Source organism: Macaca thibetana, chromosome 9, assembly GCF_024542745.1.
Source record: "Macaca thibetana thibetana isolate TM-01 chromosome 9, ASM2454274v1, whole genome shotgun sequence".
Taxonomy (NCBI): Eukaryota; Metazoa; Chordata; class Mammalia; order Primates; family Cercopithecidae; genus Macaca; species Macaca thibetana.
Genome location: NC_065586.1, coordinates 79,329,920 through 79,343,247, shown reverse-complemented (window position 1 = coordinate 79,343,247; position 13,328 = coordinate 79,329,920). Strand labels below are relative to the sequence as shown.

General features: G+C 31.4%; 1 protein-coding gene across 3 annotated transcripts in view; it reads right to left on the bottom strand.

The window, feature by feature from the left end:
• The window catches only part of PCDH15 (protocadherin related 15), a 1,784,920-nt gene that overhangs the window by 525,851 nt on the left and 1,245,741 nt on the right, over positions 1-13,328 (bottom strand). For all 3 annotated transcript variants that reach the window (XM_050805159.1, XM_050805156.1, XM_050805157.1), the window contains 2 exons: positions 10,124-10,284; positions 358-513 (listed from right to left, as the gene is read on the bottom strand). In XM_050805159.1, the coding sequence (XP_050661116.1) occupies positions 358-513; positions 10,124-10,284 (317 nt within the window). The remainder of the gene's footprint in view (positions 1-357; positions 514-10,123; positions 10,285-13,328) is intronic.

The following is a 13,328-nucleotide window of genomic DNA, read 5'->3' as shown; positions in this document are numbered from 1 at the left end:
CTCAGAAATACAAAGACAATGTATTTGTATTAGATAAATGCCTTAGGATAATAATAATAACTCTTGTTATGCCGAAATAAGCATGTACATGGATCTAGGCAATAACTTTTCAAAGATGATGAAAAATATCTATTATTATAAATACATTAAATTATTTTTCCCATAGTTAAATGAATTCCTAAAATAACATCAGAAGTCATATATTTCTTCTGAGTACTATTTTTTTTAATGTTTTCCTGGTATTTCTAAACAGTTAAACTCATAATTTTAAAGGAATAATTTATAAACATTTATTGTATATAGTTAGATACATATATCAACAGAAAGGACAGAGAGAGAGAGTAAATAGAAACTGACCTCGTTTACTGTGGCATAGTAGCTTTCATGCTTGAAAGTGGGTGAGTTGTCATTCCTGTCTCTCACCACTATTCGCACTTCATGGTAGATAATCGTGCCCACTTTTTTGTTGACGCACTGGACCTGCACCACAATGGAGTGTATGTTCATCGGTGGCTGCAATGTAGAAATTACATCTTTAAAAATACTAATTAAAAACAAAGCTTCTCATCACTGTCAAAGCACTTGTTGATTCAGTACATTTTTCTATTCTTGTTTATTTTTAAGTTATAATAATCTAGAAGAAAATGATCATTTTCAGGACAAGAGAGGACAATCATAATTAATTTATTGTTTAATTTTGTATCTCGGTGTGTGGACTTCAGGTAGCATTATGCTCACTGTTAGTGGATGGCTGATGAATGCAACTACAAAATTAATGCTTAGAATTGATGGGATGAAACGAAGTTTGTCCCTCCAAAGATTGAAGAAGCAATAATATAAACTTTTACTTTGAAAAAAGTGTTAATAAATTCCTGGAGAAGAGATATTGTTTAACTTTTATGTTTTTTTTAAATAAAATATTATGTTCATTGCTGATCAAATTTAAAATATTGATTATCAAAAGAGAAAATCTAAAATCCAGCCAACTAAACTTACTCATTCTATACATTTAAATGCTTATTGTGCTAATCTTTTTCTTTCCCAAAATATGTACCAATTATAGACACACAGGCACACAGTGAATATCAGTTCATGTTTGTAAATATAGATTTACTATAGCATTTTTTGTATACTACTATGAAGTTATATTATGTGACAGTAACATTATACTTCATTGTAAGCCTATAGCATAATGTATCCAAGTAATATAGCATAATGTATCCAAGTAATAATTTACAATGACCTATTACAGGTTATTATATTTTGTCATTATAAACAATATTTCAATACATATTATACATAAGCATATGCTTGTCTAATAATTTTTATAATAAATTCCTTGAAGGGGAAAGGTATCATCAAAGGTATACTTCCTCAAATCCCATGGCTAAGAGCTTTCAGAGCTGGAATGCACACCTACCACTATTTGACTCCAGAGTATAGTATTGAATACTACAAAACATTGCTTTGTGATTTTTAACCTCTTTTAAGCTTAAACAATTTTATCTCTAAATATATCATTTTTGCAGTGTCCTATCCTGACTCCTCCATCTTAAAAACCTTGTCTCCAACCTGACCTCTCCTTTCAAATTTCTTCCAATTTATTTTTCTTTATTGCATTTCTCACCCAAAATTTGACTTATTATATACTTTATGTATGTGTTTTGGTTTGTCTGCCTTCACTAGATTGGAAGCTCAATAAAACCTGTGTGTTATTTTAGTCATGATGGTATCCCTCTTTCCAGTACCAGCCCTGTGCCTAAGGCAGATGACCTGGAGTCAAACTGCGTGACTTCCAGTTCCATAACCTACTAACTGTGTGATCCAGGAAAAAGTACAAAGTATCTTTATGCTTCATTTATTCATCTAACATTAAGGCTAATCGTTACACCAATGAGGATTGTAAATACTGAATGTGATTAGACTATACTAGGCTTATGTTAAACACCTAATGGATTAAATACATATCCTATTTTATTTATTTAAAAAATAAATATCCAATAGAGTGAAAAAATAAAATATATAATGCATACCACATTTGTAAATGAGAAAAATGCCATAGAAACTATATATACACTGAAGGAAATCAATATTTAGTTTCAAGATATTTTCATGGCCAACAAAGAAAAAGAAAGTTGACTTGAATTTGCATCTATATGAATGATGCTACCTAGAAAGAATAAATTGAGGCATCATTGACATATGAAAAGAGGTCTCTAATGAAATGACACATAGCTCTGTGTTTTCATATCTACTCAATTTCACCTTTAATCACTGATACAAATGAAGGCATTAAAATCATGTGTATAAAATCTGTGAATGTCACAAATCTTGGAAGGATGTATAATACATTTAGTGACAAAAGACATGGTTCAAAGTCATCTTAATAAGTAATAATAACGGGTTACAAAATGGTAAACTTTTACAATAATAAATTTTATCCTCCAATTTGTAATAGAAAAAAAAAAATCAATCACCCAAATGTAATAGATGGCTACAAACATTAATGTAAAAATTTAATTGTGAAATTTTGATAGCTAAAAGTTGATTTTACATGCCAGCACTGTAAATGGGCTATGAAACACTAATGCACATTGTATATTAATTAATACTATCAGGCATTAATAATATATAGGTAACTTATAACAGGTACCATTTTACAGGTGCATAGAAGAGACATTTGAACACTTTTGAGAATGTATAAAATTGGAGGATTTTAAATTTAACAACATATGATTTACCAAATATCTAAATGGTTGTTATGGAAACATCCATTAGTTTATTTACTGTAGTTTTAGAGAGCAGAAATAAGAAAAATAGGTGAAAAATATTTCAAGGCATGTTTTCACCATAAGTAGAGGGCTTCTCTTAAGCCAAATTGACACTAAATAATTATGTGCCTGTATCAAAACATCTCATGCAACTCATAAATACATACACCTACTATGAACCCATAAGAGTTTTAAAAAACAACAAATAGAGCAGAGATTCTTATCAGTAGAAGAGTATAGTTTATGTTAGAAATAAATTTGTACCTTCTCACCTCCAATTACTTTTCCTCTGCCACTATGAGCTAAGATATTTGTTATGCTTCAATTTCTTTTTTCACATTTGTCTTTGTAAAATAAAGAAAAATCAGGAGGAAAACGTGACATAGAAAAGAACAGACTATTCTATAAAACAAGACCCATCACTGAAATATGCCAGTTGGAGGATAAAAGACCATTGAAAAAGACTAGCTCTTAGAAGTTTCCTGGAAATAATTTGAATTAGATGACCTCCATTTTTACTACCAGCTTTTAAGTGTTTGCTTTAATAGACTTTTTAAGGGAGGTCCAGTATATTTTAATTGTAAATTAAAAACAAAATAAATATGTGTCCTATTTGCCCTTGGCACACCTCTTGGAAGACAATGAGGTGAATTACGTACTTTTAAAGTTATTTATCTTCCAATTATTGCAAGAGAGACCTATAAAAACATTCTATCTCAATTTATAATTCTACATGGAGTGGTACCACTGGGACCAAAAGGTCACAATCTTATCAAATAGAGGATCAAATGCACTGTGTACTGAAGCTTCACTTAGTCCTGCTAAGTACCCATAAATTAGATCTAACCAGGTCACCTGGAACTGTTGTCACTCTCAACTTTAGTTCCCTATGCAACTGTTAGTAGTATGGCTAGAACTTAGAGGGCAATAAATTATAACCATAATGGATCACACCGGAGGCAAAAATTCCCTGTGGCTAATATATAACACACAATGTAATTTTGTATTGGCATAGATTCGATTCTGCTGTATAAGAAGGTCATAAATAAAAGTACAGTCCTACTAAGTCGATTAGTGGGAGTTTAGGGACTCCAAAATGCTTAAGAATGTGTTAGGGAAATTTTGCTTTATCTTTCATAACTGGTGGCAAAAATAAGTCGTGGTAATTTGATCTTTTCTGATTTTCTTTAATTGCTTTATTCATCAAACAAAGAAGAAAAAAAAAGCTATGTAGAAATTGTGTTCATGTAATTATTTAAAACTATTACCATTCATATATACTTAAACATGCAAGCTATTCTTTCAATTTAAAAATGAGTGCTTAACACAATACTCTGAATGCATACTTGCACATTTGTGTATTAGTGTACCTGTGTATAGGTTATGATATGTGTATCAGGAAAGATATATATCAACAGTTAAAGGATACTATCATTAAAAAGTGGATTTGAGAGTGTGAAGAAAAAAAAAGTCCCCACAAAAATGTAAAAATTTTGTAATTCTAAAAAAGAAAAAATCTTAAATAGAAATTTTTGTTATGAATTTATCAATCACTTAGGATTCAACATGAAAATTAAAGTTTTTATAGGGGATTTGTTGATATTAGCAGTATAGATTATAGCACAAATCTTCAATCCAATATATATTTTTTTCTAGAAACCAAATGATTTGGAAGTCTTAATGATTTGGGGGGCAGGGAATGAATTTTTGGAAAATCTGTAGGAACTGATTTTATTTTTCATAAAGTATAGGCAAAGTTTATCCAATCCTCACGAGTGAATTTTTTTTTGTTATGATATTTCTGTCTATGGACTTACTACCTTTATAACATAATCATTACTATTTCACAAGTAATGTGGAAGACAGTGAAAGGAAATAAGACATTACATGTTTTAGAAATGATTTTTAAATAAAAAAGCAAACTTAAAGGAAATGGCTGCCCAGAGTTGTCAGTGTCCTTCACAAATTAAATTTTCACAATGAATAGTAGCATATTTACCAAAGATATTACCTAAAAAGACAATATCAATTTGAAAATACTATTACTCATATGTGACACGTAGATACATCTATAGATTTTTCACAGTGAATTATTAAGGACATTCAGTCCGTTTAATGGTAGATATTTGCTATATGAAAAATTTAATGTGGGTTAGGAATAATATGACATAGTCCTTGGACACTAAAAGCAACTTTTATAAAACTGATATGAGGTGATCATACAAAAAGTAAGTCAAAAATGCTATTAAATAATATGGATTTTAGAATAAGGAATTGCATACCAGTGTTATTAGGAAATAATTTATACAGAAACAGCATTTAAGATATGTCTTAGTAGTACATAAAATTCAACTGATAGCACTGGATAATAGTGATTTCAAAGTTTATGTTCAAATGAACATCAGGGAAGGCATGATAAGAAAAAATTGGATTGTGGTCATGGGACAATAATTAGATTAGTTTTCTTAGATTGTAGCTCGTATGTTTCTAAATAAAAAAGAAATTATATAGACAGGGTGCATCTTGAATCTAGGGAAACTCAAGAGCCAGATAGAAAACAGTTTGCACTGAAAAGGCATCTGCGGACACAGTCTCTGTTTCAGCGCACTGAATGTAGAATAGGTTGAATCAAGATAGGTGGTAGAGAGCAATTAGTTTATATGAGTGACAACTAAGAGGTCTTATACTAAAGTTATGTTGATGGATGGAGATGAAAGATACAATGTCGAGATAAAACTACTAAACTTAGCAGTTAAATGGACACTGGCCTGGACAGAGGAGTCAGCTCTTTGTGCAGCTACCAAGTTAGAGTCTGAAAAAAAGAAGCTATTTGATGTTGTTATCAGCATAATTTCTCTTGTTTCAAATGCTTTTAAAATTTTGCCCATGATTTTGAGATAAGTATTATAGGACTGTACCAGAGTCATACTTTTCTTTCTGTTATTACTTTAATTATTGATATTGTCATGACCATTATTATCACATGCCCAACAGTGATGAGAGCATATCGGCCATGTGAGACAATCATTTGGCATTTCAAAATTTTTATGTGATGCGCCTTTATTACTGAGACTCTTCATGTTCACCGCAAATATCACATTTTGGTTGTTTCTCTTTCATGACTTTTAATTTTGTAACTTCTCCTTTCATTTTTTTTTTATTTTTGGGTGCTGAAAATTTATGTAACTTTAGTGAGCAAAAAATAAAATAAGAAATAGAAATAAAAGTACATGATGATCATAAGGGAAAATCTTATGAACCAAGTTTAAAATGATGAAACAGCTCATAGTCATACAATATCATGTAAATGCTTTCTAATTAAATACAAATATTTCAGTGTTAGGTATTTTTGTGCTTTACATTCACCCTCAAAAATTTTCATGAAGATCATGTTTATCAGCTTATTTTTAACACAATGTTAAAAATGTCATATGTAACAAACCTGCACGTTATGCACATGTACCCTACAACTTAAAGTATAATAATAAAAAATAAATTTAAAAAAAATAAAATAAAATAAAAATGTTTTTGTTTACATTGTTTGCTTTTAATTCTATTGCAGCCATAATTATTCAAATGTTGCCATTAAGAGATATTTTATTGCCTCAATGAGCAAATGTAGAAAACATGATTGGGATCACTTTCTCTGGAAAATATATTTTTATCTAACTGCTGCTAAAAAGATAGTATAATCAGATATGGATCTACCACTTGGCCCTACCCCTTGCTCCCTGGCTATAGATTCAAGCCAATGAGTATTTAATTGTTATTTCTCTGAGAAATTTTAAAACAAAACAAAACACAGTGACTTTAAGCCATCTTTAATAACCACTGCATCAAAAGTTTATGAAAAACTGGCATGGCATGAACATAGAAAATACTTAAAGTCAAATGAAAAACAAGGCAATGGATAAAACTGTAAGTGTATAAAGGAATCTGCTCTACAGAGAGAAGAATAGAGAATATACACAGAAAAATGTAGAAACTAGAGACCATATGGTCCAAGACCAAGTAGTTTCTCTTTCTCCCTGGTAAACATAGAATTTCCATAAAAGCAAATTATTTTTTATATCTATGCTATTGGTATTCTTGAAATCAACTTGAAATCATTTGAAGGCATTTTTGTGTCTTCCTTATAAGCCAAATAACTTTGAATAAAATCAGAATATTCTTAGAAAAGCATCATTTCATAACAAAGATTCAGTGGAAAATTTTCTATAAAAATATTTTTAAGAGCAATTTATCACTAAGAAGGATTAAAGTTAATTATAGGCTAGTGATTATAATACAGAGCTTTGGCCGTTGTTAGTAGGGTCAAACTCAAATTGTTGGTTCTATTTTGTTATTCAGAGCATATATATATTATATATATATATATATGGAATATATATTATATATATTTGATACTGAATATATATATTTCTATGTGTATACACACACACACACACATATATATATTTTTTTGTTTTTTTTTCTTTTTGAGACAGAGTGACATTCTGTCACCCAGGATGGAGTGTAGTGGTGTGATCTTGGTTCACTGCAATCTCCACCTCCTGGGATCAAGTGATTCTTCTGCCTCAGTCTCTAGAGTAGCTGGGATTACAGGGTACCCACCACAATGCCTGAGTAATTTTTGGTTTTGTAGTAAAGATGGGTTTTCACCATGTTGGCCAGGCTGGTCTTGAACTCCTGACCTCAAGCGATCCACTGGCCTCGACCTCCCAAAGTGCTGGGATTACAGGCATGAGCCGTCACACCCAGCCTGTATTTTTTTATTTTGATTCATTATATTCATAAAACAACCCAAAAACTTTGGGCAACAACCAAAAGAATTACATTTCAGATAAATATCCTATATTTTAAAAGAAACTACAAATATTTTGGTATTTCTCATAATAATATAATTATTTAACAATAATGTATATTTTATGTGTATTTAGCTTTTGGGAAAAACATTTTATCTTAAATAAAATTTAAAACAATGCAAATAAATGTATAGAGTTACATGTATTTATATCATAGTATTAATATGTATTTCATTAATACTGGAGAGCATATTTACAAATACAATCTATATAAAAAGTGTACACTCACATTTTTTTCAAATGAATACCATATCTTTGTAGAAAATATTGTTAACTAGGATCATAGAGAAGCATACAGAAGAAAAAATATCTTATTCTATGTCAATGTAAATAATGTGAAAACAATAAAGTAAAAACATAAAACACCTCTCCAAGTAGACTAAAATTATTTCAAATATTTACATTATATTATTATTTTATTTCAGACATTATAATTATTTAGCAATATTGATATCAAAGCATATAGGTATAATATATAGGGAGGACCATTTAGCAAAATGCATATAACTCCCTATCCCAGTAATAAGATGATGGTAAATGAATTTATCTCTATAAAACCACCAAACAATTGTACAAAGATGCATGTACAAAAATTTTCACTGCAGCATTTTTGTAATTATTAAAAACTGCAAACAAACTTGACATCCAAAATAAGAGATTCATTTTTTAAAAATCTCTGATTTATTCATCCAATAATCAAATATGCAGCTAATAAAAATAATTATATAAGTATACATTTGTTTGCATTATAATGAGTAGGCTAAAAGCATAATGAACAGTATAATCCAATTTAAATTAATAAGTATTATAAATATAAATACCAATACACATAAATGCTTGAAATAAAATGTGGCAGAATAAATATTAAATGTTATTTTCCCTAACTGATAAAATTACCTTCATATATATGCTTCTTATTTTCTGATATGTTTACCATAAGCATATATTATTTTACAATTACATGAGACTGCAATTTCCAGTGGTGATTAGATTTGGACAAAAAGCCCGGATTTACCTCACTATTTGTCTAGCAGTAATGGTCTAGCCCGGATTTACCTCACTATTTGTCTAGCAGTATCTGTTCCACATAAAACAGATGGACACTGGGTTAAGGATATTCAGAATAAAAGTCCTTAGGCTTTGATGAATGAACCCCTGAAAGCACTGTGGCAGCAGGGAAACATAATTCACAAGAATTCAAAAAATTCATAGGTAATAAAGTACATAGTAAACTGTACTAAAATAAGAGGCAAATTGAGATTTATTAAAGACTCCAAATTTTAGACATGAAATAGTATAAAGTATCAAGCACTCCATAACCTATTGTAAAGTGGATCATAAACCCTGCGCAATGATGTGAAATGACTCAGGCTCACGAAGCTGAATATCTGACATTTGGATTTCATAAGCTGGGAATTTGTGGGTAAGCATGTTTAGAGTTACTCTCTGAGTTTTCCCAGGGTCCAGTACAATTACTGGTTATAATCCACTATCCCCGGCCCCTCTGCACTCAAGAAAGACTGAGATGCAAATAAATGAGTACAGAGTTACTTTAGACAGCTACTTAAACCTATTAAACTGTTTTTAAAAAAACTTTTCCAGAAATGAAACCTCCAGCAACTTTGGTAATTTTGCAATTTTTTTTGAGGTAGTGTCTCGCTGTGCTGCCCAGGCTGGAGTGCATTGGTATGATCATGGTTCACTGTAGCCTCCACTCCCCTACCCCAAGCTCAAGTGATCCTCCCAGCACAGTCTGCAGATTAGCGGGGCTACAGGCATGTGTCACAATGCCTGGCTAGTTTTTTAAATTTTTTGTCAAGACAGAGTCTTGCTCTGTTGCCCAGGCTGGAATCAAACTCCTGGGCTCAAGCAGTTCTCCCAGCTGGGCCTCCCAAAGTGCTGGGATTACAGGTATGAGCTACCACTGTACCAAGCCCAATATAGATATTCTTAATAAAAAAGCATTTACGCTATCTGACAACTACTTAACTGACATATTACCATGAAACTTTTGCTCATTTTTTTTTTTTTTTTGCAGCTATATAAGACATTTCCACAGTTCTGCCCTTCAACCAAGGCTTACTGGTTGTAAGGCAGTCTCCCGTGAGCGCACCTACCAAACTATGTCTTCAAGCCAACAGCTGAGTGACACACCTATATGTTGCCGTCGTTGGAGAGAAATGAGTTATAGCCATGCTTGTCCTACTTTGCCAAGGGTTCCATCTCTTTTTTTCTAAGCACTCTATTTTCTTCTTGTTCAGAAATTGACAAGCTTCCAGGATATTAAATCAGAAGTATAATGGTTCTCTAAGATACAGATGTTCCTTTCTCATACTTCTTTCAATGAGTTAAATAAACTGTTATTGATATACTCAGGAAATAAACTCAAATTATATAAATAATTCAATATCATATAAACACACACATAGACATTTAAATTATAATAAACTTATATCACAGGGGCAAAGAAAAAAAAAAATCACTAACATCTCTATCCAGAACTCTCCCGGTGCTGTTCAGGAAAAGCATTTGCTTAACAGGATCCATCAACACCCAGTAATCCATATTGTCCTTTAAAGAAAGTTCTATGGTGGGGTCTGGTCCTCCAGCAGTCCCTTTGATCAGCATGTTGTCCACCAGAATTGTACCTGCAAACCAAAGAAAGTTATTTGAAAACATATTCTACTCATATGAATTCTTTGGCAAAGATCATGCTCTTAAACTGTGGCTGACTCACAATCAGTTTTAAAGCAGAAAATACTCAACTGTATATCTAACATAAGACAGAAAATATTCTTTGCCAAAAAGCCAAAATATCTGCATTATATTATTTATCGATAATATTTTTGGTGGAAGGCAGAGATTCCGACCTGGTGAGTTCCATCATCCATTTTGTGTTTCCCTCTAACAACATAAATCTGTTTCCCCCATCTGTCATTTCTCACAGGAGTTATCATTGAGTTTTATCCTGAAGAAAAGGAAATGCCTGTAATAGCAGAGTCTGATGCCTCAATTAATTCTATAAGACCTCTGATGTGAAAAAAAGATATGGTGAAACTAAGAAAGGAAGAGGAAAGTACAGATTTTTTAAAAGTAGCTGAGTCTCCCATGGTGAAAACTGCTTCTTTTTATCTTAGAGCAGATACATAAAACATAAATCTTGATATGAAAGACAAAACTAGTGTGCAGAAATGCAATAAAAGCCATTCTTCTTTAAGACATGTCTGGGTCACTCCACTAGAACAACACACTATGCCAGTGTAACATTTCAGTGCTTGATTTCTTATTTTTTTCAGCAAGCTGAATTGTAGACAGTTTTTGAATAAGACTTGAAAAGATTATGTCTCTAACCCTTTCTACTCTGTTAAAGATCCCATGAATTTTACATGTTGAATGCAAACAGCACTGATGCAACTTAAATACCATTTTTCCCTCATGCAGCAATGATCTCTTTGCCAAATAATAATATACCATGGCTTAGAGCAGTCATTTTTAACGGATCCATTTTATTAAACTTACAGATATAGAAGAGATGTGGCTATGCAAATACAATGTAGCCTCCAAAAAACACTGGAATAAATGGCAAATATTGAGAGAACCCATTGCCTTAGGATAGCACTCAAGAATATATAGAGAATCCATAAATATGAATCTAGCTTGAAAAATATAATGAAAAATGTATCTGTTGCATTTTCTTAAGGCATGAAATTGGCCTAAATGTTATACCATTGCATAATTACAAGAAAAGTGGAAGTCTCTTTAAAATATTTTCTCAGTAATATAATAAGAACTATAATTATCTATAATATTTCTTTATCATACTATTACTACAGGTCTTTATCTGTCTAAGAAATGTTGGAAAGAATCATTAATCTTTTGTAACAAGCCAAAAAATGTTTAAACACAGATGTTGTCTCACATACACATACTTTTGTAAATGGCAGGATTTGTTTTCCACTATTTCACATATTAGGATTTAATTATATGAATATTGAGTGGAATGAGTATTTTTATTTTTGACTGAAATGGCAAATACATAACCTACACACAATACACTCCAAAGTATAGATCAGATATCTGCCTATAAATATGTTCAAGAATGTATATATATTTAAGGCCCCAGTACATACTAATTTACAAATACACAACTCACCACAAATAGATATTTGATTTATATTTCAATATATAATTGAGAAATTGAAAGGTAATTTATTTTCTGATCAAGAAAAAATTATGTACAATAGGCAAGTCAACTAACATTAACATTAATACCTTGACTCAATAGTGTTTAAGAGTAGCAACTGCAAATCTTCTGATATTATATATATATACTCCACGATACACTAAGGGAAGGAGACATTGAACTCTCTTTACAAAGCAAATAGGTTACAACCAGATAAAGTTTTAATAGTAACTAATATTAAAGTAGTGAAACAAAAACACTGTATCTGGATTTATATTTTATTTAATGATTCTAATTTTCATGGAAAATGTCTATACTTTTCTTGCTCTCAGCTCACTCCTGAGTTCAATGATTGAAACTCAACAATAAATCTTTCTACTGCTGGTGTGTTGAAAAAGAGTTTCATTTGTTTGCCTGCTTTCCCCTTTAGAATTGTCCATTTGTATTGCCAGAAAGAAAAAAAAAAGTGTCTCAAATGTTCATATACCATCTTGCTTTAAGTCAAAAGTTTAGGGGAGAGAGAGAAGAGAGCAAAGCTTAGGCAGACATGATACAAGGAGCAATATACATATTTTTAAAAAATTAACCTAGGTGTTCACTCTGAATTGCCTGAACAACTGTGCCCATACCCCCCTCCTTGGAAGAATATGTGACACCCAAGCTAAAGTTAACATTGAGCCAGAAGCTCCTGGCCCTCCCTACCCCATCCCAGCATTGGTGACTGTATCTTTCCACATATCCTAAGATTTCGAGATCTGAAAAGCTAGTGTTCTAGACAATACTGGCAAGCAGCTAAACACCAGAATACTCTGGCTATATTGGGATAATGTGCCCCCTTTCCTCCTTCGTTATTTTGCAAGCTTCCCTTTTTGCCAATAAACCTTTTGCTTAACATGTTTCATGTGATGTTTAGATGTATTCCCTTCCTTGACTTCATTTTAAATATTACAGATAAGTTAAAAATACAAAGATGGGAGGTACAACACAACACTAAATAAGAAAGCTGGATGGTTCTATTAATATCAGCTAGAACGAGCATGTTTAGTAGTGGTAAAGAGACATATTTAATTATAATAAAGGGATCAACAGGTGTAAATCCTGAATAGGCCTGTCTTGCAGAATAGGTAATACCCAAGATGGGATTCACCTTATATGAAATTTTCCTTTCATCATAATAAAAATGGTGGCAGCCCAAAAATGGAATTAAATTTAGTTTGATACTCATATAATGGAATTTAAGAGAGCTGGCCCTGGAATGGATGGGCTTAGAATCCAATCCATAATCCACCACTTACTGACTATGTGAAAGTGGATAGATTTCTTAACCACATTTACCCTCGATTTTTCTCTTCTATAAAATCAGTACTATAATAGAAAAGGCATTTCTACTATAATACTATATGTATCTTCCTGAAAAAGACTTGTTCTCTTGTATTTAGAACACCAATGAAAATCAAAACAATCACAATCATGTTAAAAATATTAAGTTTAATATTTATTGATATTTTC